The sequence below is a fragment of the Malania oleifera genome, chromosome 1 (assembly GCF_029873635.1).
Source record: "Malania oleifera isolate guangnan ecotype guangnan chromosome 1, ASM2987363v1, whole genome shotgun sequence".
Lineage (NCBI taxonomy): Eukaryota > Viridiplantae > Streptophyta > Magnoliopsida > Santalales > Ximeniaceae > Malania > Malania oleifera.
Window position 1 is genome coordinate 59,152,522 of NC_080417.1, and position 27,030 is coordinate 59,179,551.

General features: G+C 38.1%; 1 protein-coding gene across 3 annotated transcripts; it reads left to right on the plus strand.

Moving 5' to 3' along the window:
* LOC131159358 (loganic acid O-methyltransferase-like) lies at positions 1 to 27,030 on the plus strand. Of its 3 annotated transcripts, none has more exons than XM_058114220.1 (3): positions 1 to 188; positions 288 to 944; positions 26,061 to 26,562. In XM_058114220.1, the coding sequence occupies exons 1-3, from the start codon at positions 87 to 89 to the stop codon at positions 26,403 to 26,405; spliced, it is 1,104 nt and encodes a 367-aa protein (XP_057970203.1). In that variant the 5' UTR covers positions 1 to 86; the 3' UTR covers positions 26,406 to 26,562. The 3 variants fall into 3 exon arrangements, with proteins under 3 accessions (XP_057970203.1, XP_057970219.1, XP_057970212.1); XM_058114236.1 differs by having other exon boundaries at positions 288 to 894; XM_058114229.1 differs by lacking the exon at positions 26,061 to 26,562 and adding an exon at positions 26,727 to 27,030 and having other exon boundaries at positions 40 to 188.

Consider the following 27,030-nt stretch of genomic DNA (forward strand, 5'->3'; position numbering starts at 1 on the left):
GTGGTACTTTATTAATATCCCTGCAACTTTGCTTAATATTCAAAGTACTTATATACGCACACAGATACACACAAATTAAGCAAAAGATGAGCAAGGAGGCCAAGAATTTGTCTGAACCCCAACCCAAATTATGTACCACCAGTGGTGCAGATAGCCCTTATAGCTATGCTGAAAATTCTTCATATCAGGTGTTTTTTTTTTCTCCCCCCTTCCCCCCTTCTTGTTTTCTTGGTTTTTTCTTTTCATGCTGATATTTTCATCTTTTTTATTTCCTATACATCTACCAGAAAGGGGTTTTGGATGCCGCTAAAGATATAATAGCGGAATCAATCTGGGCAAAACTTGACCTCAAAAATGCCTCTTTCGATCCTTCAAGCCCGTTCAGGATTGCAGACTTGGGCTGCTCCGCAGGACCCAACACATTCATTGCAGTGCAAAATATCATAGAAGCTGTGAAACACAAATACCAATCCGCGGAACATCAAGTCCCTGAATTCCAAGTTTTCTTCAACGATCACGCTGATAACGATTTCAACACTCTCTTTCGGTCCCTCCCTCGGACGAGGGACTACACTGCAGCGGGGGTACCCGGTTCCTTCCACGGCCGCTTGTTCCCAAAGTCCTCCCTTCATCTGGTGCACTCCTCTTATGCACTTCACTGGCTGTCAAGAGTGCCGGTGGAGGTGGGGGACAGGAGCTCTCCTGCATTTAACCGGGGCAGTGTCCACAGCAGTGGGTTTGTGAGGGAAGTGGCAGAGGCATACTCAGCTCAGTACAGCGGAGATATGGAGGCATTTCTGAGATGCAGAGCAGAAGAGGTTGTGGGAGGGGGTTTGATGCTGCTGATATTACTGGCTCTTCCCGATGGGATCCTTTCCTCTCAGACTACTGCTGGTATGACGTTTGATCTTGTAGCAAACTGCCTCCGCGACATGGCCAAGGCGGTTAGTAGTACTCCATTCAATCTGACGCCCCACTTCTTCCTTTTCTTCTTCTTTTATTAATTAATTTTTCTATTTACTTTTTCTTGATTTGGGTGATAGAAAGAATTTTACTTGTGAATTATTTTATTGATTTTATAAGCAACCTTAGCCATCAAAAATAAATTTGTATAAGGGATAAAGACACAAATTTGCCCTTTTAAATAATTGGGCAATAAAAGATTTAGGAGAAGACCAACCAAAATAATCCCCAATTCAAATCCTGGAATTATTATATGCTTGACAAACAAAAGAATTCAACATATTCAGCCACAACAGCCTATTCTCATATTTTTTCTCATTAAGATTCCTAAATAAATGAAAATACCAAAAAAGATGCCCCCTTTTAACAAATAAAAAATATTGGTTGAATCATTATGCAAGAGAGACAATCTAGAAATATGAGGGACCAAACATTCCAGAGGAACTTCACCCAACCAAATCTTCAAAAAAACAATTATGATTCCAATTTCCAATATTGTGACAAACAAGATGAAAGAAAAAACAGATATATAAAGGAAATAAATCTTCAAGGACATGCACAAAAAAAAATCATGCAACTAGCCCTAGTATCCCACCCATTCCAATGCATACCATACTTGCTTTTAATAATCATATGCCATAAAGGGTCAACCATCTAGAGGGAATCTCCAAAGCAATTTACCCGGAAACTAAGGAGATGTTTTTAGACACCAAATTCCCCAGGTCTAAACCCCCTTTTCTACTTAGGTCTTTTCACCTTCTCTCGACTAACTAAAGGATCTCTTTTCTCACTCCCAACACCTAACCATGAAAAAATCTCTCATGATTTTCTCCAAGGGTAGAGCCAACCTTGCTAGAATTCTAGAAAGAGAGAAAAAAATATATGGGAATGTTGGAAAGAACAACATGAATAATGGTAATCCGACCCTTTACAAATAAGTAGTCCTCTTCCAACCTTCCAATCTACCACCTGTTAGGATTGCCACATATTGGAAGCCCCATGTAAGTTAAAGGCCAATTCGTAGTACTACAATATGCAAAACGATAAGCCCAACGTAAATGCAAATAGAGCACTCACAAAAATATTCTCTTCGGGTGAGAATGTACCACAATTTCTGGAATAATTTTTCTTTGCAATAATTTTTCTACCCTTCATTGATAACCCACGACTGCTTAAATAACCACCATATTCAGAATACAGAGAATGCTAAAAACAGAAGAACAACCTAAGGCCACTACCAGTAACCAATAGGCCACTACCAGTAACCGATGCCTACCAGTAACCGACACCTAAAAATTGAATTAATAGAAATTGACTCCACGTACTAGTTGAAATAAAATTTTGAAATATAATGTAGAAAGACAACATCAAGCATAAATTTCTCCAACTGCTGTGACCCAGTACCTGCACTCATGCAAACCATCCCCATGCACGACATCATCACATCAGTCCATGCGTCGCACATCTAACCTCCTCCCCCCTCTCAGGCCTAACAATACCTCCCCTAGCAAGTGGATCCTTGTCCTCAAGCTCCATATTTCGAAACATCTCCTGTAGCCTTTTTTTTTTCTCTTTTGGCTCCCACATTGCCTCCTTGGCTGGAAGATGCTTCCATTGGCAACCCAAACTATGAAGGTTTCCATTGGCAATTATCACGTCCCCGAGAAGCTTGTTGATTTCCTCATCGTTTCGCACGACCAATTGAATGTGTCTCGGTACAATTCGAGTCTTCTTGTTTTCTCTCGCTGCTTTACCCACCAATTCAAGAATTTTCGCTACTAAGTATTCATGGACGGCGGCGAGATAGACCAGAGCACCAGCGCCGACGCGCTCAGCGTAGTTGCCAGAAATTGCAGCCTGGCCTTGCTGTTCCAAGAAGTGGCCTTCTTGGCAGCTCCCGACCCTAGGGTTTTCCCACGTCCCGCCATTGTTGAACTTCAATTGAAGAACAACAACGAGTGGTTGCACCGATAAACAGAAAGGAATTTTTCGATGGAGGAGGAGAGGGTAGGAGATACAACCATCTTTCCCACATTATGGCCTTCACGGTATTGGTTACCATAGTTTGGAGGCTCCACGTTTGCGAGCAATACATCAGAGAGGCGATTCAGGGTTTCTTCCAAATAACGAAGCATATCGGCCATGTCGAGCTCCATCTTGTATAACCCATCCTACACTCCACCGAGCCCAGCCTCCAACTCCTCAATACGCTCCCTATTGGTTCACATAAATAACCTTGCTCTGATACCAATGATAATCCAAGCGTAAATGCAAATAGAGCACTCATGAAAATATTCTCTTCAGGTGAGAATGTACACAATTTATGGAATAATTTTTCTTTGCAACAGTTTTTATGCCCTTCATTGATAACCCACGGCTGCTTAAATAGCCACTGTTGGGGTTTTACAGATCAAGTAATTGATGGATAAAATAAATAAACAAACACATACCAATATTGACACCGGAGTTACGTGGTTCGGCCAAATTCCGGCCTACGTCCACGGGAGCGAGAGGTTACTATTTACTCGGAAAGATACAGAGGAGGAGGAGGATACAATCACTCAACTCTCACTCAACTCTCTTATGCACGCTGCAACACACCACACTCACTTCTCACAACTCACATATCTCACTACACTGCATTTACAACTCCACACACAGCACATATATATACACAAGCGGGAGCAAAAAACTTCAACGGGCAGCCGGAAATGTCAACATTTCCGGCAGAGCAGGTGGAGCAGCAAAGGTTGACGAAGATCCTGCCGGCGCCGTAGATGTTGAAGAAGCAGCAGCCGTAGCAGCCATCTGCTTTGACTGGGTATGGATCCATCAATTCTCCCCCTCCATACCCATAGGAGGAGAATAATATGTTAATCTTCAATTGACATCCATCCCAGCTATATCCCTACATAGCTGGAGCTTCTCATAGGTTACTCCCTTTGTTAACATGTCTGCCGGATTTTCTTTAGTATGAATTTTGACTAACTTCAACAGTTGTTGTTCCATTACTTCGCGTATCCAATGATAGCGAATGTCAATATGTTTTGTTCGGGAATGGTACATTGAATTCTTGCTCAAGTCCAGTGCACTCTGACTATCACAATGTACCTTGTATTCTTCCTGTTTGACTCCTAACTCTTGAAGAAACCGTTTTAACCACAACATCTCCTTCCCAGCTTCCGCTGCGGCAATATATTCTGCTTCTGTTGTGGATAGGGCAACACACTTTTGCAATTTTGACTGCCATGATACAGCTCCCCCTGCAAAGGTGAACAAAAAACCTGATGTGGACTTTCTTCCATCAAGATCACCAGCCATGTCTGCATCAGTGTAACCCTCCAAGATTGGTTCAGCTTCCCCAAAACATAAGCACAATCCCGATGTACCTTTCAAGTACTTGAGAATCCATTTCATAGCTTCCCAATGGTCTTTCCCTGGATTGGAAAGAAACCTGCTCACAACACCTACAGCGTGGGTAATGTCTTGTCTCGTACATACCATTGCGTACATCAAGCTTCCAACTGCTGATGAATATGGGACTATTGACATTTCTTCCCTTGATGAGTGAGCCAACTTCTTGCTTAGCTTGAAATGATTGGCAAGTGGAGTACTTACTGGCTTGGCACTTTCCATGTTGAACTTTTTGATTACCCGTTCAATATACTTCTCCTGTGATAACCATAACTTTCTGGCTTTCCTGTCACGACTGATCCTGATGCCTAGGATCTGCTGAGCTGGGCCTAAGTCCTTCATTTCAAAAGACTTAGACAACTCCATCTTTAGCTTGTTGATCTTGCTTGCATCCTGACCAATGATCAACATGTCATCAACAAAGAGTAGTAGCATGACAAGACTACCATCCGGAAATATCTGAACATATGCACACTGATCTGCTGCAGTTCTTTTGTATCCGTGACTCACCATGAAAGAGTCAAATTTTCTATACCACTGTCTCGGTGCTTGCTTAAGACCGTAGAGACTTTTCTTCAACCTGCAGACTAGATGTTCTTTCCCTGGAACTTCAAATCCTTCTGGTTGCTCCATGTAGATGTCTTCTTCCAAGTCTCCATGTAAGAAGGCTGTCTTCAAATCCATTTGTTCAAGCTCTAGATTCATCTTGGCTACTAATCCGAGTATGACTCGAATTGTTGTCATTTTCACTACTGGCGAAAATATCTCGTCAAAGTCAACACCTTTCTTTTGTTCGAAACCTTTGACGACTAATCTGGCTTTGTGCGTCACAATTTGTCCACTGCCATCTTTCTTAAGCTTGAACACCCACTTGTTCCTTAGTGCTCTCTTCCCTTTGGGAAGTCTTACCAACTCATACGTTTGATTCTTGTGTAAAGAATTCACCTCTGCTTTCATAGCTTCTATCCATTTGGCTTTGTCGGTATGAGACTGGACCTCTTGGAAACTTTCTGGCTCCCCCTCATCAGTGAGTAAAAGATATTCTGATTCTAGATATCTTCTCGACGGAATCAGAATACGACCTCTTTCAGATCTTCTGGGCTCAGCTTCTTCTGGAGGAGGATATACCTCATCATCTGACTGATGTGATGATTCTGCAATTTCTGGTGAAGGGGGTTGTTGCTCCCCCTGCTCAACACCTTCTACATCTGTTTCCAAAGGATCATCCTGCAATTCTCCATGGTTTGTGGGAGAATATGATGGTGTAGGATCTGTTACAATGACTGGAGCATTGGAACTAGGCTGGTTAGACTTTGTTTGTGGTTCAAAGTCCTCAAACACCTGGTTTTCATGGAAAACCACATCTATCGATCTGATGACCTGCTTCCTCTCTGGATCCCATAATCTGTAGCCGAATTCACCATCTCCATAGCCAATAAAGATACATGGAATGGACTTCGCGTCGAGCTTTTGCCTCTGCTCATTAGATATATATGCAAAAGCTTTGCACCCAAACACTCTTAGATGAGTGTAAGAAACTTTTCTTCTGGTCCATTCTTTTTTTGGAATTCCAAAGTTAAGTGGTGCTGACGGTGATCTGTTAATAAGGTAACATGCGGCACGAATAGCTTCCCCCCAGAATGGCTTAGGTAATTTAGCCATACTAAGCATGCTTCTAACTCTCTCCATAATGGTTCGATTCATTCTCTCAGCTACACCATTATGTTGTGGGGGACGTGGGACCGTCTTTTCATGCCTAATACCACGTTCAGTACAGTATGCTCTGAACTCGTTGGAAGTATATTCGCCTCCATTGTCTGTCCGGAGGCACTTCAATTTCTTCCCTGTTTGCCTTTCCACCATAGCATGAAATTCCTTGAAATATTTAAAAACCTGGTCCTTTGTTTTCAAAAAATATACCCACACCTTCCTTGAAGCGTCATCAATAAAGGTAACAAAATACCTGTTGCCGCCGATTGATTCCACTTCAATGGGTCCGCATACATCAGAATGTACCAAACTCAATGGCTTTTACCTTCTCTTCATAGAGGAACTAAATGAAACTCTATGCTGTTTCCCAAATAAGCAATAATCACATGGGTTTAAGGTAATACCTTTTGTGATTTTTATAAATGCCTTCTTCGCCAGTGTAAGGAGTCCTTTTTCTCCCACGTGTCCGAGTCTCTTATGCCATAGGTTTGGTGATGCTTCATCTTCCACTGCATTGATGACATCAGTACAAATCTTTACCTGCGTTTTGTACAATGTGCAGCAAATGCGTCCTCGTGCTATTGTCAAATTACCTTTTGATAATTTCCAAGCACCTTTCCCAAAGTAGCTTACGTAGCCCTGTTTATCAAGGGCTGCCCCAGAAATAAGGTTTAGCCGAAGGTCTGGGACATGTCGCACATCCTTTAGTGTTATGGTGCAACCAATATTGGTCACAATCTGCACATCTCCGATTCCCACGATCTGAGAAGAACTAGTGTTCCCCATCTTTACTGTACCAAAATCTCCAAATTTATACATCGTGAAGAATTCTTTGTGGGGAGTGGCATGGTAGGAGGCTGCTGTGTCTACCACCCATTCAGTGTCGTGGTTCCCAATATGACAACATGCAGCTTCATCATTTGAGAAAACTGATATATCTTAAGTTAAGGTGACCGAGTTCTCACCTTCCTCCTTCTTTTGTTGCTGGTGGCTTTAACCATGATCCCGTCGAAATTTTCGACAATCTTTCTTCATATGGCCTTCAATGCCACAATAGTAGCAAGAGATTTTCCCTCTTTGCCAATTTTTACCATCACTGAATCTGCTGCGATCCTGGGATCTTCCTCTAGATTTGCTTCTACCTCTGCCTCTACCTTGACTTCTGGTACTGGTACTTTCTTGAGGTCGGCCTCTGGTTTCAGTAACAAAGGCCTGTGACTGATCTGCACCTGTTTCTTTTCTCCTGGCTTCTTCGTTGAATAAAGCATCTTTTACCATCGCCATGGTAAGTTTGCCGTCAGGAGCTGAATTGCTAAGAGTGATGACCAATGTCTCCCAACTATCTGGTAAGGAGCTAAGAAGCAACAATGCTTCTGCTTCATCGCCAAGATCCATCTTTACTGATGAAAGCTGATTTACTAGATTTTGGAACTCACTAGTATGTTCAGCTATAGAGGTCTCGCTTTTTAACTTCAGATTAACAAGCCGTCTCATTAACATGGCTTTGTTGCGAGCGGTCTTGGCCTGGTACATGTTTTCCAGCTTCTCCCAAAGACTATAAGCATCAGTCTCTTGTGCGACGTGATGATATGCCTTGTGGTCAATCCATTGTCTGATTTGACCAATGGTCTTCCTATTCATTCTTCTCCAATCATCATCTTTAATGGAATCTGGTTTCATACCTTTATAATCCAAAGGGTCTGCGAAATCCTTACAATTAAGGAGATCCTCCATCCGAGACCTCCACAGAGTGTAATTGAAGGCTGTGAGCTTGATTATAGTACCCGAGTCTGATTCCTCCATTGATTTTAAGCACTAACTTGCTTGTACAGAAAAATTGGGGCAGAATCTTAAGAAACTGAATGTACGGTTGCGTCCGTAACGGTCGAAAACCCTGGAAATGGTTTAAGTTGTTCGGAAAACGGACCTAAAATGGCCTTGAAAGGCCTGGTCAAACTTCGGTCAAAATTGGTCAACGTGTGCTGACGTGGCGTTGACCGGTTTGCTGACTGGGCGCCACGTGTCACTGACGCGGCGCGGGTCCCGGTGACGTGGCCGCTAACGTGGCGCTGACGCGTCAGGCTGACTGGACGCTGACGCGGCGCGAGTCCCGGTGACGTGGCCGCTGACGTGGCGCTGACGCGTCAGGCTGACTGGACGCTGACGCGGCGCGGGTCTCGGTGATGTGGCGCTGACGTGGCGTCGTCTTCAACCTTCCGCCGTCTGGCCATGCACTCACCGGCGCGTGGAGGCACTGCCGAGGTGTCGCCGGCACGTGGAGGCGCGTGAGACCACTCCCGAGCTTCAGCCGGCGCGTGGTGGCGCGTGTGGGCTCGTGGAAACGTCCCCTGGACGTTGGAGGGGCGTGTAGGCGCGTGTGGCCTACTCTGATGCTCTTTGGAGCTCCGGTTGACACTGTTGGCTTCGTCTTGATGAGAGGAGTTCGGTGGTAGCCTCAAAAATTAAATTTTGAGCTACTGGACAGAGGCTCAAAATCTGGGAATTTTCTCCGATCTGGAATTCTACTCCAACAATACGCTCTGATACCACTTTGTTGGGGTTTTACAGATCAAGTAATTGATGGATAAAATAAATAAACAAACACATACCAATATTGACACCGGAGTTACGTGGTTCGGCCAAATTCCGGCCTACGTCCACGGGAGTGAGAGGTTACTATTTACTCGGAAAGATACAGAGGAGGAGGAGGATACAATCACTCAACTCTCACTCAACTCTCTTATGCACCCTGCAACACACCACACTCACTTCTCACAACTCACATTTCTCACTACACTGCATTTACAACTCCACACACAACACATATATATACACAAGCGGGAGCAAAAAACTTCAACGGGCGGCCGGAAATGTCAACATTTCCGGCAGAGCAGGTGGAGCAGCAAAGGTTGACGGAGATCCTGCCGGCGCCGTAGATGTTGAAGAAGCAGCAGCCGTAGCAGCCATCTGCTTTGACTGGGTATGGATCCATCAGCCACCATGTTCAGAATACAGAGAATGCCGAAAACAAAGGAACAACCTAAGGCCACTACCAGTAACCGACGCCTACCAATAACCGACACCTAAAAATTGAATTAATAGATATTTGACTCCACGTACTAATTGAAATAAAATTCTAAAATAAATGCAAAAAGATAACATCAAGCATAAATTTCTCTAACTGTTGTGACCCAGTCCCTGCACTCATGCCAACCATCCCTGCATGATGTCATTACGTCAGTCCATGCGTCGCACGTCTAACCTCCTCCCCCCTCTCAGGCCTAACAATACTTCCCCTAGTAAGTGGATCCTTGTCCTCAAGATCCATATTCAGACACATCTCTTGTAGCTTCTTTTTTTTTTTCGCTCCCACATTGCCTCCTCAGCTGGAAGAAGCTTCCATTGGAAACTCGAATTGTGAAGGTTTCCATTGGCAATCATCACGTCCCAAGAATCTTGCTGAGTTCCTCATCGTTTCACACGGCCAATTGAATGTGTCTCAGTACAATTCAAATCTTCTTGTTGCATCTCGCTACATTAATGATAGGCCCATCGTAAATGTAAATAGAGCACTCACAAAAATATTCTCTTCGGGTGAAAATGTACCACAATTTTTGGAATAATTTTTCTCTACAATAGTTTTTATGTGCTTCATTGATAACCCACGACTGCTTAAATAGCCACCATGTTTAGAATATAGAGAATGCCGAAAATAGAGGAACAACCTAAGGCCACTACCAATAACCGACAGGCCACTACTAGTAATCGACACCTAACAATTGAATAATAGAAATTGACTCCATGTACTAATTTGTTGAAGAGTATACTTGACAGTGGCAGCAAAATTTGACTACGACAGCCGCACCAACTAGCCGCTTCTATTGACATTGGAGATCAGCGGCCACCAACTCTTCACCAACTTCAACCTACTTGTTTGAATTTAATTCTACCTATTGTCCATCTTTTGCTATAAATAGATGTGTGTGTATGTAACGTAGTATGGTGGAGTGAGGGTAAATAACCAATTAGAAGAGAGAGTTTGTGTATCTTAAATCTGTCTCTATATTATTTTTTTAGATTGAAATCAATTGAATGCAATTCCTCGCTGAGTTTCAATCACAATTAATGATTAAGTGAGTCCTCTCCACCCATTAGTCCACAAAAACAGTGTGTGGTAATTTCACATCCGATTTCGACCTTGTTGCAGTCAGTATTTCTCAAAACGTAAAACATTAAAGTTATAGATGGTTCTCTTAGCTTTCTACAAAATTTTAAATCATCTAAATCAAAGGTCATATGAGAGAGTTATACTTAAATTCTAAAGTAGTGTCAAAAACGGCCTCTCTTTGCGTGCATGACTTAGTTTTAATTTTTGAAAATTATCCTGCAATAATAAAACATCCGTAACTTTACAGCAAAAACAAGATAATTATCTCAAATGAGCTCAATGTTAAAATACTAAACATAATTAGGCATTTAATTAAAAGTATAATATTCAATGCATGAATTTAAACGCCTAATTACGCATGTTTGACGCATAATCATAGCTTCTCCTGCATCACATGCCCATTCATACCATGATACTATTGAATTGAGATAGGATTTCCCGTATTTTTGGCCTGAGTACCTAACTCCGCCTAAATTACATGTTTGCTGCTGCCACTATTTTCTAGAATTTACATGTGATGCCCTGATTTTTTATTTTCTCTTTTACAATAATAATCAATAATAATAAATCATATATCCATATCAGATTTCAACATCTCTAACCAATATCTCTGATACCATATATCATCAAGGCTCAACCCGATGTGGGGTACCGGGTAATCAATCTAGCACATACAAACATACCTAACAGCAAAAGTCAATATTTACATAACACGCCGAACACAAATACCAACGTACTATATATCTATACATACACATATATATCTCCACAACTCTACAAAAATCCCGGTAGATTTAACAAGACACACTCTCTAACTCAAAACACTTAGCTTGTCTATCAGGGTACCAATTCCCTCTATCTTGGAGCTTTATCTACTCTCACGATTCCCTGAAATGTTTAGATATTTGGGCGAGACACCTCTCAGTAAGTCGAAACAAATTATTTACAGTGTGTGGCATATGAGTTCAATTACATCATATTACATTCCCTTTTAATAAATATACTAGCTAGGAAAATATATACAGATATGTACTCATAATCATATACATGTGTAAAGCATAGTTTCATAAGCTTTCATATCATTTTCATAATCACATATGTATACTTCCATTTATCAATTCTTATTCGTATGCTTTCACATCTCATATCATACACATACTCTTTCCTTTCTCATTCCTCGTAATCATATTTATGTTCTTTCATATCCTATATTTATATTCACATTTCCTAGCCTGTGGGTGTCCACTAACATATAGCACATTGTGTCTATAACCCACGGCTGATCATTTCTCATATCAATTCCACTTTCTTTCATTTCTCATATTCATATTCACATTTTATAGCCTATGGGTATCCCCCAGTATGCAACACATTGTGTCTGTAACTCATAGTTGTTCATTTTGTGTCTGTAATAAGTAACCATAATATAGCTCATGAGTTTCTTCCAGTATAGAATCCATTACGTGTTTGTAACTCATGGCTACCCTAACGATATTCACCTCGTCATGTATCACCCCCATGACCTGGTTGTGCGGCCCATAAAGTGGATCTAGCCACTGTTGGCCTACCCGATTAAATCAAAGGGGGGATATGTCTATAGTACGATTGGCCTGTCCACACCTGGTCCAGACTCCAGGGGACAACGCAACCCTTTACACTGGCCCAATCGACTGTCACACCATGCGCTATACAAGCCATGTGGTTGCACTAACACAATCCTAACAATGGTACCGTGCTTTCAGAATAACTCTGGTCCATCAGGGTTCTCATTTTCGCATTTCCACATTCACATTTCACTATATCAGTATAACTCAATATATTAGTATAATTCGCATCATTTCTGTATAATTCTCATCCCATGCTTGTATATTTCATTTAACATATCTATATATAACACATCTCTCATCATTTCATTAAAACATCTATATATATATATATATATATATCCCATTTTATCATTTCTTAGTTATAACATATATGTATAACACATCTATTATCATTTCCTAGTAAAATACATCTATGTATCACAATTCATCATTTCTTAGTAAAATACTCATCAGTATATCAATTTTCATCATTACTTAGTAAAAATACACATGGATATATATCATACTGGGTTCCTCATATATTCACATCTGAGTAAAACATTTTCATACTTATAACGTAATATCATTTCTGAGTAGAAAAAACGTATCTCAATTTCATACACATTCCCAATATAAATTTATTACTTCATATTCCTCATGCCACACAATTTTTCATCTGATAATCATAATATAAAAACCACAGTGAATATATCATATTTTCATTTTCACATATTTACTCAACTAGTAATTTAAAAAAAAAAATGACTATTATAATTTAATCCCCTTACCTGACTTATTGAGAGGCCTACTAAAATTCCTAATCCCATGCTCGTGGCATTCGAAACTCAAAACCCTAAAATTCACATTTCTCCCAAATCAATCAATTCAACTCTCATAATATTTATCATTTAGCATTTCCTAGACCTCAAATGCTCCGAATTACCAATAAAAACCAACGTTTAACACCCTTACCTCAGTTTTGGAGCAGTGCCCCAAAACTCCCAAATCGTGATTTCGCTCCCATTAAATAGATGAGAATCTTCTGTAGATCATCGTGGTGGTTCCTGATTGTTGATTCAGCCTAAAACGGAGCCGAAATTGAAGAGAGAGAGAAAGAGGACCGAAGCCCTAGAGAGAGAGAGGGAGAGAAAAAGAGAGAGAGAGAGAGAGAGAGAGAGAGAGAGAGAGAGAGAGAGAGAGAGAGAGAGAGGAGAGGGGAGAGAAATTTTTCTAGAAAATGACACATAGCCTATTGATAGGCTAGGACTCGTCAACAAGAATAAATGATTCGTTGACGAGCCAATGAAGAACTGTCATTGACGAGAGATGCAGGTTCGTCGACAATCCTTAAATGCCCTGAAATTCCCTGACTCTCGGTATTTCCTCATTGACAAGTGCCTTGCGCTCGTCGAGAAGTCCTTGTTGCTTGCCCTACAAATTCTCTCTTTTCTTTCCCTTTCTTTTATGATTTTCATAAATTTAATTTTTTGGGTCTCTACATTATTTCTTATTCTTTACCTGAGTACACTGCCCCAAGACTTTCTCCCCAAAATTCGTGTCCTCAATCACCCCTTTGTTTGCCGTAGGATCACCCAGCTTACACCCACCATTCTTACACCCCTGAAAGGTGTACTATCTTGACATAACACCAATCCTAGATCCTCCATCACTAGAATAGTGCACTAGTAGACATCCACTCACACACTAGTAGTCTACCACAAAACCTACCCACAATTAATTTACAACTCTCCCATCTAGCAATATCTTTGATGATCAGTCACATGAGAAACACATCATACTCACTATCTTCCCCAAGAATTATCATACAAATAACTTCTTGAATGAAACCAGTGTATGTAGTCCTAATGTATGACTTGAGGATCTCTTTCCCACTTAGGTTCTCCACCTCAACCACATGTTAAACTTGGGAAACACCTTAGGTTTCAGCCACATAAGATAACTAAGACCTTTCGTGATACACCCACACAAAATATATGTCTACCCCATAATGCTATCCTCACCGATCCCCAAACATCTGAATACATGTAGTCACTCATATGCCGTAACAACATATGCCATAGAAAATCTGACTATTCAATCAACTGATATTGAGCATGTTTCCCATCTATTCTTAAGAAACAAGTGGGCTATTTCTTTGCAAAATTGTGTTCAATTTCATATGTGGCAATTCCGCCAAGATCTCTTCGTTAGTTGGGGGAAGAATCCGCGCGAATCGGATTTTTTGAGGAACGTATCGAGAGAGAATTGGATTTGGTTAGACATTATGTGGTTGGTAAACAAGGATCGGTTTTTTAGCAAGGTACGGAATGTATCGTCAAATATTCAATATGATTCCACAAGATCTAGTTTTGTTCAAGTATCAAATTCTAGCCCATTGAAAGGATAATCTGATCAATCCAACGATCATTTGGATTCCATTAGTAATGAGAATTGATTTTATAGCTGCAGTTCCACTTACAACCATAACACCCTACAGTGCATAGATATTTCTTGCTTCATTTTCTTCTTTCATCACTAACGAGTCGCCTTCACACACTTTTATTTCCCCACTTTCATACTTATAACTATATCCATTACAATCTAAAGTGTCTAATGAAATTAAATTATTCCTTAGACCTGGTACATGCCTTACATCACATATAGTTCTTACAACACCATCATACATTTTGATTTTGACAATTTTCAAAGCCAAATTTTTGCATTAAATATCATTTCCCATCAAAACATAACTAGTATTAACTGACCTGTAGGTGTTGAACCATTTTCTATTTGTTGTCATGTGATAAAGGCATCTGATATCTACAATCCAAGAATCATCCATGAGGCACTCCAAACCCGACGAAACACATAACATATCACCATCACTGCTTCCTGAGTCTTCTTCAGCTACATCATTCCCATTCTTCCACTCCATACATTCTGGTCTTATGTGCCCAATTTTACCACACCTAAAACACTTCACGCCCTTCCTCTTCCCGAATTTCAACCGAGATCCGCTCCGGGACTTATGTTTCCAATGTTCTTAGTTACTTTTCATTACAAGCCCTTCACTGTGTGAAACATTATCGCTAGCCCTTTTTCTTCTATGAAAACCGAGTAATGCGCTTGTCACCTCTTCCGAATTCGAGCTTTTCTTGCCACATGTAAGAGTGGTAACCAAGTTTTCATAAGTTTGAGACGTAGGTAAGGAATTTAATAGCCTCAGCGCCTTGTTTTCCTTCTTGAACTTTACATCAACATGCACCAAATCACTCACAATCTGATTGAAAGTGTTGATATGTTGATTCAAATCAGAACCCTCCACCATCTTAAGTCAATACAACCTTTGCTTAAGAAAAAGTTTGTTCGATAAAGAATTAGACATATACTGGCTTTTTAGTTTACACCAAACTGTTGCTAGAGAATTCTCATCCATGACGTGATTCAACACGTCATCAGCCAAATACAAATAGATGGTTGATACTTCCTTTGCCTCCAACTCATTCCATGTTGCTTCATCCATGCCTTCCGGTTGAATTCCATATAGGGCCTTCACAACAATGCTCTGATACCAATTTGTTGTGTAAAACCCCGAAATATGCACAACAGAATGTATATTTGTATAAGAATCAAACAAATAATGCAATACTTAAATAGTGAATGCAGAACAATTCCACAACCACAACAAGTAAATGAAAGTGATAACAATAACAATGACACCAGGAATTACGTCGTTTGGTAATGCCTACATCCACGGGAGCAAACTGTAAGGATTCACTATCTTCTTGTATAAATTACAAAAGAAATGCAAGAACTCTCTCAATTCTCTCAACAACTATCAACCAACACTCATAATACATCATAAATAACATATATATATATATAGAGTTCTCAGAGGTTTTCCCTCCAAACCCCAACCATATTAACATTCCTTATTCAAAATTTGAAATTTGTGCTGGATATCCCGAGTCAAAATGTTGACGGTTACAGGGCTAGCGTCGATGGTTTGCCCTACTGCATTGTTGCACCCTAATTTCTTTCATGCTTTCCCTTAGAATGTGAGCCACATTTCACAACAGTTTAATATTTTAGTAACGGCTAACAATGATTGAATCAATATATGTAAAATTATACAAATGAAATATGTTTGTTTCATTTCATAACTATACTATTATTATTCAGTTGGTCTCCCAAATTCTACTGTTTTTTTTAACAAAAAATATAAATTTATAATTTTTAAAAAATAGATGTCATCATATTTGCTGATTATTAAACCAGTAAGGATAACTTCATATGCATACTTTTTTTCCTTGGTGATTTTATTTTAATTTTTCATTCAATGTTAATTAATTTCGTTTCTCTTTGAATAAAATTATCTTTCATCTTACACTTTAGGTTTTTTTTTTTTTTAAAAAAACACCTTTTCTAAAGAATTTGAATATGTACGAAAAAATATACATTTCATAATATCTTTTAGATTTTGAATAATTTTAATATTTCTAATCTAGCCAAAAAAATTATTTTAATAATTTTTTATTCAAATCAATGAAAAAAATTATTATGTACTTTCCTAAACTGACTTAGATGAATTTGATAAATAAGATAAGTTCAATTATTTTTATGACATTAGTTAACACTACAAGAAAAAATGCTTTTTAAGGATAAATCAATTCATCCTTAAAATTTAAAAATTGATCACTAAAAAGTTTTTAGCAGAAATAAAAATTGTCTCTACTTCATCACTCAAAGTCGTCACTGAATGTTAACATTCAGAGACGAATATGAATTTTGTTGCCAAAAGATACTTTTCGTCCACAAAAGTTATTCATTTCTAAAAATCCTCACAATTGAGTTTTTCTAATTTTTGTGACAAAGAAAATGTTCTTAGGCTTTGTGCAAAAAAAAAAAATTATAAATTTGTCTCTAAAAATCATTAGGGAAGAAAGTAATTCATTGGCAAATAACATCAAGGATAAAAATTTAGTCACAAAATCATTTAGTAACGAATTTGTTTCTCTGAAATTTTTTAGGAACACTTGTTGACATAGGGTTTTAATGATATAACATAAATTTGTCATTAAAAAGTTATGCCAAACGCGATGCATGTTTAGCAATAACACTTTTAGCGACAACACATTCTCATTGCCAACACTCTTTTTTCTTTCAAATCAAATGTTGCTTCTATACAAATTCAATAATGAAGAAATTTAGAATATAGAATGCCTACTTTTAAATATGCCAAAAATGCATTCAATATTCTACTTAAATATTCAATAAACACTCATAAACAAGATCAAAATAGCAAATGAAAAATCCAAAATTTATTACTAAACAAAACATATGTATTGTTAGTACAAATTTCCAAAAATCTAAAATTCAACAAATCAATGTAAAATAAAGTTCATAACTCCAAATGAAATTACTCCACAATGTTTGTAAAGGAAAAAGAAAACCCAAAAAGGAGAAAGTGTTACATAATGAAAAACTTAGATATATAAATTAAAAATAAAACCCAACATTAATCCATTTTGAGTTTTTTCTTCCTCCTAGATTCTAACTTGGGAAGTATTGTTGCCTCATTCTCCAAATTACTTGGTTCTGCAGGCCATTTACACATGAGTATTGTGTCAATGCACGTTCTTTTCACCTAAATATGTATTTTCCATGTTTTAGACACTTAGAGTCTCATTTTAGTTGTTTGTTTCATCTTTTATCTGAAACCTGTCCAAGATTTCTCCCACATATTTCTTTTGAGAAATAAGAATGCCAATGGAAGACTGCAACACTTCTATGCCAAGAAAGTAATGCATCATGCCAAGATCAGACATTTCAAATTTAGCCATCATGGATTTCTTAAAACTTCCAGACATGGTTGTATTACTTCCAGTATAGATTAGATCATCATATAAGCAAACTAGTAGGCTTGCCAAGGCTTGGGCCACTACCAAAAATAATATTTATAAACCTAACTATCCCAAGTACAGTGGAAAGTGGGTAAGTCGGGTATCGATCCACAAGGACATGAAGCGCAGTTGTAAACCACTTCCAAGTTAGTTTATTATGGCCTTGTTATAAAAAGGAAGTAAAAGGTGATACTTTGCAATAGTGGTTGTTTCTAACTACTGAAAAGCGATTAAATAAAAGCGAGTAAATCTATACTAGTGGAAAGCAAGTAATTTATGAGTTACCCTACTACTACAAAGCAATATTGTGGTCCAAACCAGACGTTGGACGCCATGCCTCTATCTACGTTCATCCAGAATTTCATAGAAGTACTAACCCGAGCAGGCCAAAGCAGGAGAGGGGCAATCGAAAGCACAGGGTAGCAAGGGTGCACCAACTATGTAGAGCACGGTCGAGAACTAGAGTATACCCTGTCTCAACTATGAATGAAAACCCCTGCGATTCCGTAGCCGACTATTTCCCTCTGACTGATACATAAAAGTGCTTATCCTTATCTACAATCCTTCATCAAACACACAGCAGGTAAACGAAAGCATATAAATGAAAGTAAAGGTAAAAAAAATCATCCCTTTATTATTCAGAACTTCTGTCACTAACGTCGGGAATTATAAACAGAGTGCTCGTGTAATAAACATGGTTAGCACACGAGCGCTGCCCGTTCTCACAGGCCGACGAGCACTTCATGCATACACTGAAACAGGAGTTGAAAACTATGCTATTCCTAATCTATCTTGGCTCTCAATGACATCTTAATTCTGCCAGTAACCTAAAAGTGGCTAAAGAAGAAGCCAAAGCTCATGTTCGTAGTAATTATTTATAGGCTCTAGGGTTTACAAAGTTTGTTTTTCAATTTAGGAAGGTTTGCAGAAGATCTTGCGCGGCAGATTGTCTCTATCGACCAAGTTGCTCCTTCATCATTTTTGTGTGCGCCCTAGTCGAGATTCGCAGGAAGTCAGGGATTCGAATCTCCAATTCCTTCAACTTCGTCATGCCTCAAGATTTCGATGGTCAAGACATGCAGTATCTCGGTCTTCAGGAAATCTCAGTATCTCGACATAGTCACCCCTAAAGGTCTCTTGGTCAAATACTTCATTGAGACTCTCGGTACTTCTGAATTTCAGTTCTATCTCAACTTCTCGATGTGGTCGCCCTAGTGGGTCTCTTGGTCGAGCACTTGGTCGAAAATTGTAGCAATTCGATGTCAGTCTGAACCTTGGAGTTTGCAGTGTAAGTCTAAGTCACCCCTGTGGTTTACTGGTCGCGCCACATGCTTGAGCATCATCTTCTTGTCCATTTATGCTCTGAAGTTTCTAGAGTTTGGCTAAACGTCTAAATTTGAACTTTGAATCCTCCAAATTCTCCTTGACTTCTTGTAATGCCTAACTCCATGGTTTTAACTTGTTTTTCCTAAAAAGACAAATAAACCTTGCATAGCTCTGAACAATGATATCTCTAGGTCAATATATAATAAAATGAGGATAAGCATAGGTAAATAAGGATCTAAAATCATATATTTTAGGGACTTATCACAAACAATGAGCATTTTTCCTCAATCCTCAACTTTTATGAAAAGTGTATGTTCGAAAGGACATTTTTGAAATCCTTCCTTCAAAAAATAAGTTTCTATATGATTATACCAAGCCCATGGGGCTTGTTTTAATCCATATAAAGCCTTCTTTAGTCTATATACTTTATGCTCATTTCCATATTTCACATAACCAAGAGGTTGATCGATAAATACCAGTTCCTTCAAATCTCCATGAAGGAACGCCGACTTCATGTCCAGTTGAAAGATAGGCCATGAGTTCTGAGCTGCTAATGCAATCACCAATATGATTGTGTCATGCCTTGCAACTGGAGCAAAGACTTCTTTATAATCAACACTGCACTCTTACTTATAGCCCTTGGCCACCAAGTGTGCCTTGTACTTGTTGACTTCACCATTCTCCTTCAACTTTGTCTTGCAAACCCACTTCATGCCAATTGTTTTGTGCCCTTCTGGAAGATTAGATAACTCCTAAGTGTCAATCTTTTCGATGGCCCCAATTTTAGCATCCATAGCCTTCCGCCATTTTGATTCTTTGAAAGCACTTTCAAACATTATAGGATCACAATCTAAAAATAGAGTAAAATGAGTGATTTGGTCTTCAGATTGATCAATTCTAGTTACCTCATAATCTAACATCCATGCTGGCCTCCTTCAAACACGACGAGAACATGATTCAATTGCTGCTTCTAGTGCTGTTGGAGTGACTTTAGAGGCTGCAAGAGTTTCATTTTGAGGATTCTCAAATGCATCAGTTGCAGGAGCAAGGTTTTGCTATGGATGGTTTGCTTCATCACCATCTTCTCCATCAAAACTAGTTGGAATTGGCTCTCCAACTACATTTTTGCTCCATTCCTAGATTTGGTCTTCATAAAAAACAACGTCTCGACTGATAAGTATTTTCTTAGTGTTAGGATTGTAAAGCTTATAAGCTTTTGACTTATCACTAACACCAAGAAAAACACATTTTTCTCCCTTGTCATCCAACTTCTTCCTCTTCTGATCTGGAATATGGGCATATGCAACACACCCAAAAAAACTAAAGTGATCAACAACTGGTTTCCATCCGCTCCATGCTTCCTCTGGTGTCTTATTTTGAACCGAAAGTGTGGGACTTCTATTCAATATATGAATGCTCCAGTTAACTATTTTAGGATAGAAGCTCTTTGGAATACAACTCCTTATTAAAAGACTTCGCACCATATTTAGAATAGTATGATTCTTCCTTTCACAAACGCCATTTCCTTGGGGCGTATAAGTTGATATAAGCTACCTTTTGATTCCATGAGTCTCACAGAAACTTGCAAATTCATGTGAGTTATATTCTCCACCATGATCTATGCGAAGAATTTTTTATGGGACTGCCAACTTCTTTCTCAACCAGCACTTTATACCTTTTAAAGGCTAGAAAGGCTTAAGACTTCTCTTGCAAAAAAATAAACTTAGCTTTTACGACTAAAACCATGAATGAAAGTAAGTATGTCTTTTTCCTCCATTAGAGCATGGAGTTATTGGCTCATAAATGTTGGAATGAACAAGCTCCAGTGCATCCTTTGCCCTACATGATTTCCCTTGTGGGAATTGATTATGGTGTTGTTTGCTAACAACACATTCTTCACAAACTTCAGCAGGAGCTGTAAGTTGAGGAAGACCAGTCACCATATTCTTCTGTTGTAAAGTCTTCAACCCACCAAAGCTAAGATTCTCATAGCAAAAATGCCATAGCCATTCCTTCTCTCCCAATCTTGCATAAATACATTAGTGAGCGGTGTCATGGAGATACAATGGTAACATTCGGTTGAATGTCATGTTGACTTAAGCTATGAAGCCCAACTTCTCATCTTCAATTTTGCAGACTTCATTTTTTATAGAGATTCCATATCCCTTTTTTTGTAGTTGACCAACACTGAGTAAGTTTGTTCTCAAATCTAGAATAAAGAGAATGTTAGAAATAGTTTGAATATAATTTTTGTTGGTTTGAATTGCTACCTTTCCTTTTCCCATAAAAAATACTGTAGAGTTATCACCAAACTTCACAACAACACAAAAAGCTTCATCTAATTCAGAGAATACAGGCTTCACTCCACTCATATGTTTGCTGCGGCCAGTGTCTAATTCAGAGAATACAAGCTTCACTCCACTCATATGTTTGCTGCGGCCACTCATATGTTTCGTCCTTCACATGACAAGCCATTAACAAAGACACTTCTTCTTTCTTCTAAGCAAAATTGGACTGCTTTCCACCATCTCTCCTTAGATTAGTACGCCACTCTGACTTGTAGGGGCCAAACTTGTGACACTTGTAGCATTCAACTCTTGATATGTTTGCTGACTTTGACTTGGAAGGCGTTGAATGATTGTTGTTGTTGTCATGACATTTTCCTCTTATTTGAGAATAAGAATATTTAGATTTATGATTTGATTTTCTACTATCATTGTCACCTCTGCCTCTTCCTTGTCCATGACCTCCTCCTTTTGATGCCGAGGCTTGTAACGCTTGCTCCTCCTTGTCTTGCCAATTCATTTTCTGCTCATGAACCAACAAAGAACTCTACAATTTATCAAAGGACATGTTGTCAGTGTCTTTAGATTCCTCAATTGAACAAACAACATAGTTGAAATTTGTTATCATCGAACAAAGAATCCTCTCAATGATCGATAGTGACATTTGTCATTTGGTCGCCATGGATTCTCATCTTATTTGCGATTGCCATCGTCCTAGAGAAGTGATCTGCCACCAATTCTCCAGAATTCCTGTGTAAAGTTTTGAAATCGCCTCGAAGTGCTTGCAGATGTGCCCTCATTGCCTTTGTTGTCCCCTCATACTTCTTCTTCATAGAGTCCTAGATCTTCTTGGAAGTTTCTTTACAAAGAATGGTTTCAAGGATGGAACGATCAATTGCCTAGAAGAGATAATTCTTTACTTTAAAATCCTTCAACTTCTGCCCTGCAAGCTCCACCTTATGTGCATCTGTCAACACAACACCTGCTATTGGTTCTGCTACTCCGGAAACAACAACTGTCTAATATTCTTTGGACCTCAAAAAATCTTTCGTGTGCATGCTCCAATGGTCATAGTGACCATCAAAGCGTGGAATGGCTGGCTGCACAAAAGTTTCAGAAGCCATTGTGGAACTCTTAATTGGGTCTGATACCATTGATGTAAAATGGAAGAAGAAAACGATAAATTTAAAAACAAGGGGAACTAAAGTTGGATTGAAAACTCTACTACTTCATTGATGAGAAAATGACTATTATATATGCTAAAAACAAACGATAACAAACACAAAAATAGGCACGACTAACATCATGCTACCACTAACATCATGCTAACTAACTCCTACAAGCTAGTGTTTTATTTTCTGCCTAGTTTGTAGGAGTTAGTTAGCACGATGTTAGTGGTGCCTAGAAGTTATTTAGCATGATGTTAGTGGTAGCATGAGGTTAGTGGTGCCTATTTTTGTGCTTGCAACCGTTTGTTTTTAGCCATTTTAATAGAGATTGTGTACCTTAAACACATCTACAAAATCAGTTGTTTAGGGAAGTTTGCAAAAAAAAAAAGGCACATCTAATAATAACTTATCACCCTACTTTTACCATCTCTCAGTGATGTGTGCTTTGGAGTCTCTCATTTACATAGATATTTTTTGTCTGTGTTGTAGTAAAGATTACACATGAGAAAAAAAAAATAATACACTGATAAAAAATTATTAAATTAAGGAACCCACTCTACCCACTTGTTTATTCACTAGGAAAGCTAAAAAAATGTTTTTTTAAAAAAAAAATACCAATACACCTTAATTTTTTACCTTTTAAAAAAAAAGGGAAGAAAAAAAGGACCAATATTCGTACTTGGTGATAAAAGATTTTAAAGTGCTACAAATTTGAGTGACTTGATCAAGCAATAGAGAGCAAGTGACTCTAGATCTCGCTTGCATGGTTGAAATCAAATTTGAGGTGAAAATACTCCAATCTAAAAGGAAAGACATGGACTTTTTTAAAGAAAGAAAAAGAAAACAAGAGGGAAAAAAGTTCTACGATTTTTTAAAACATAAAATAAAAAAAGAATAAAAATAAGCACTTGCAATCTCTTTTATCATGACACGACACTATAAGTCATCATGTTCGGCCATCGCTAGTTTGTCATCAATATTTTAGGCACCTATCTGCGTACATTTGGATAAAAATACAGAAGAAATGGAAGAGTAAACCATGAAAAAAGGAGTAGCTAGTGGACATAATACAACTATAGAGAGGAAGAAGAACTGTGATTCATGTACATTAAGTGAACTAAAAGATGGAGCGAGGAATTCAAAGAGTCATGATGGTTTGTCAACAATAAGAGAAACTCAAAAGATGGAAAGTAAAAGTTAGAGAAATTCAGAGAGTCATGATGGTTTGTCGACAATAAGAGAAAGTCAAAAGATGGAAAGTAAAAGTTAGAGAGACATCTTACCCTTAATGGGAAATTCAACTTTTCACTCAAGGACTACCAAAACAAGCCTTTTTGCTTTTTAGAAGTACTATAAAATTTTTAGTTGGCCCATTAAAGGAGTTGATTAAGGGATTAGCTATTGATAGTCAACACTAATTAAACTTAGAAACTAAATGCATGTGTGTGTTTGTGTGTTAGCCTAAGATAGTAGCATTAAACGTTGTCGGAAACACACAACATTTTAGGAGTCTATACAGGGAAATTATATAGGGGACCTGCCCTCCACATGTTTATATGCCAATTTCCTAAATTTTAAGTATATTGAAAATGGCTCTCCCTTTTTATTTGTTTGATATTAATAAATGTAAAATTAATTTTTCATATTTTCAACATCTAAAACACAAGCACATAGACACGTGGAAGGACAGAGACCCGAACAATTAGGCAAAGCATCAATGTTATATGCTTTTTCTCAAATTAGGATAGCATTAATTGTTTTGTAGCAATGACTGTGTGCCATGTGAGACCGGCGGGTATCAACATCTTAAAGAGTAGAATGTCGTACTTTTATAATTTGTTTAAAACATTACCTAATTTGGTAATTTTAATTAAAAAAATAGGCCATATTTTTTTTTTTTTTTTTTTGTTCTCTTGAGGAGTGGTTTATATGCATGAACAAGCCAATGCTTAAATGATAAAGCCTTGGAACAAATGGATCTTTAATCAGGCATAAAGCATATATTTCAAGTCCATGTATGCTACTCGTTGGCCCAATACGTGGCACCAAAGCTATGGGTGGTTCTTACAAAGTGTTCAATTCAAGTTATAGAGATGAAAACAAGTATAAATACAAGTCTAAACAATTTCAATTCAATGGAGAAAGGAGAGAAATTAGGGAGTTGTGGGTTGGTGCTCATAATTTTTCTCTCTTTGAAAAGAATTATGTTTTCAAATGTAATCTAGTGTTCCCAATTTCCTAATTTTGCTACTTTTCATTAATTTACAATTTACATAACTGATTAATTTCACTTTCAAATGGCAAAGACATGTGATCCCTTTTTTTTTTTTTTTTTTTTTCAAATTAAACTTCTTTTAGAAGATCATTGAGTTACAAGGATGATTCTTATCAACGAAGAACTTAATTTTGGACCATAAACTTGTCCTCGTCCTTAACAGGTACACTTATTTATCTCATTGAAAAATATATGCCTTTGCTCTTAGTGTCTTTATTGTATTAATATTTACAAATTGCTCCAAAAACTTTATTTATTTTTTTTGGTCTATTGAAGACTCAAAAGAGCTAGGTTACAAGAGGTAATATATCTCCTATTACATACACCTTATCACCTTTCTAAAGGTAATAAAACCCAAAACTTCAAATATAAAAGTCTTAAATTTAATGGTTGGGATCTTCAAATCCTTAAAACCCCAATGAAATAATTTTAATAATGCCCATGAAAAATAATATATATATATATAGCTCAATCTCTTTTGTTTCATTTGTTAAGGGGAAAGCAGAGGAAACTAGCATACACAGATACACCAACACACAAAACACACAAAACACAATTCAAATTACGTGGTTCGGCCAAACTCGGCCTACGTCCACGAGAGAGAGGAAATCTCACTATAAGATCAATAAGAGAGATACAAGAAAGGAGGAGTAACACAGTTCAACTCAACTAAACGAACTAACCTCTCTGTCTCACAGCTTACTCTTCTTCTGCCCTCTGTAAATTATTCACACAATAAAGACAAATTGCATGCTGAGGCTGTGCAGGCTCCACGAGCTACAACTTCCCAAGTAACAATAAATGCACCCACATGGGTGGATCAACATCATTTAGCAGATCAACATAAATATTGATTGAACACAACTATATAACATAATTCAAAATATCCAAGCGGAAATACCGGTGGTTAAAGTTTTGGACCATTATATAAGTTTCAGATTCGAATTTATGAAAGGTCATATGAGATAGGAGATAGATTAACTCCCATTGCGTAGTCCTAGCCCAGTTTGAATGTCCAATGAAACAAAAAAAATCCATCATTTTCAGTGTCCTGTAAGGAATTACAAAAGAATTTTTTTCAGTAAAAGTATGAATTAGGAAGGATTGGCTGGTGAAAAGAAAAACTTAAGTGCAAAACTTCTGTAAAAGGTTTCTACATCCAATTTATATCCCACACTTTGGCTGTCACCAAACATTTGTATGTATAAACTTCTTCATTATTTGTTAAAATAATAATGATTCTCTTTCGTATTGATTGCAGGGAGTAATCAGTGAAGAAAAACTAAATTCTTTCAACCTTCCTCTATACTACGTTTCCCCAGGAGAGTTAGAGGCAATTGTAGAGAGAAATGGATATTTCACAATTGAGAGAATGGTCCCAATGACAAACACCATAAAGGAAACCCCGGCCGATGTCCAAACCATAGTCTTGCATTTCCGAGCTGTAGTGGAAGGACTTATAAAGGAACACTTCGTAAATGAGAATATCGTGAAGGAGCTGTTTGAACGATTTGCCCAGAAACTTACAGATAATTTCTACATCTACGATGATGAACATCGAAAAAATATTTATATTTTTCTTCTTTTGAAGCGCAAAAGCCACTGATGACTGGATGCTATGTACTTTGGATTTATGATTCCCTTCCTTGTCTATAATACTACTATGCCCGAGATTCTTCCCCTGGTGTCATTTCTTTTAAATTTCTGATCTATCCTTCTACAAGTTATTCTCTTGTCTTTTGAAATTCACCTCCATTCATGATATCTAAACTTTTCAAATTTAAGCAAACCAGAAAATTTTCTTTTGGTAGCGAAATGCATTAGCATCTTCTGATATTGCAGTTTTTCCTTCAAATCTGTGGTTTTATTTGACTTCTGGTTACAAATTGTAGTTTATGTGGGCTTTACTTATTCATTTTTTTAATAGTGGCGGCTGCTTTGAGCTTGGTAGCTATTCAACATGGGACATGGGACTTCGATTAACTATTAGCATTTATTTTACAGAGATTGTTTTCATTTTCTGCTTTTTGCCACTTCAACTTTGGAGGAGCAGAGTGGAGGGCTAGCAAATTGCATATTTGCTAAAAGAAATTTTTTAGTTTATGAATTCAGAAAAAAAGACATCGCCATTGATTGTTGAGGAAGAGAGGTGTTGGAATGTAATTTTAATGATTGACTCTATGAGATATTGATGACAAAAAAATTATAAAAATGCATTGACTCTTTATGAT

Coding starts and splice junctions, on each gene's coding strand:
- LOC131159358 (XM_058114220.1), top strand. CDS start 87: ATGAGCAAGGAGGCCAAGAATTTGTCTGAACCCCAACCCAAATTATGT. Junction 189..287: donor CTGAAAATTCTTCATATCAG/GTGTTTTTTTTT, acceptor TACATCTACCAG/AAAGGGGTTTTGGATGCCGC. Junction 945..26,060: donor TCCGCGACATGGCCAAGGCG/GTTAGTAGTACT, acceptor TATTGATTGCAG/GGAGTAATCAGTGAAGAAAA.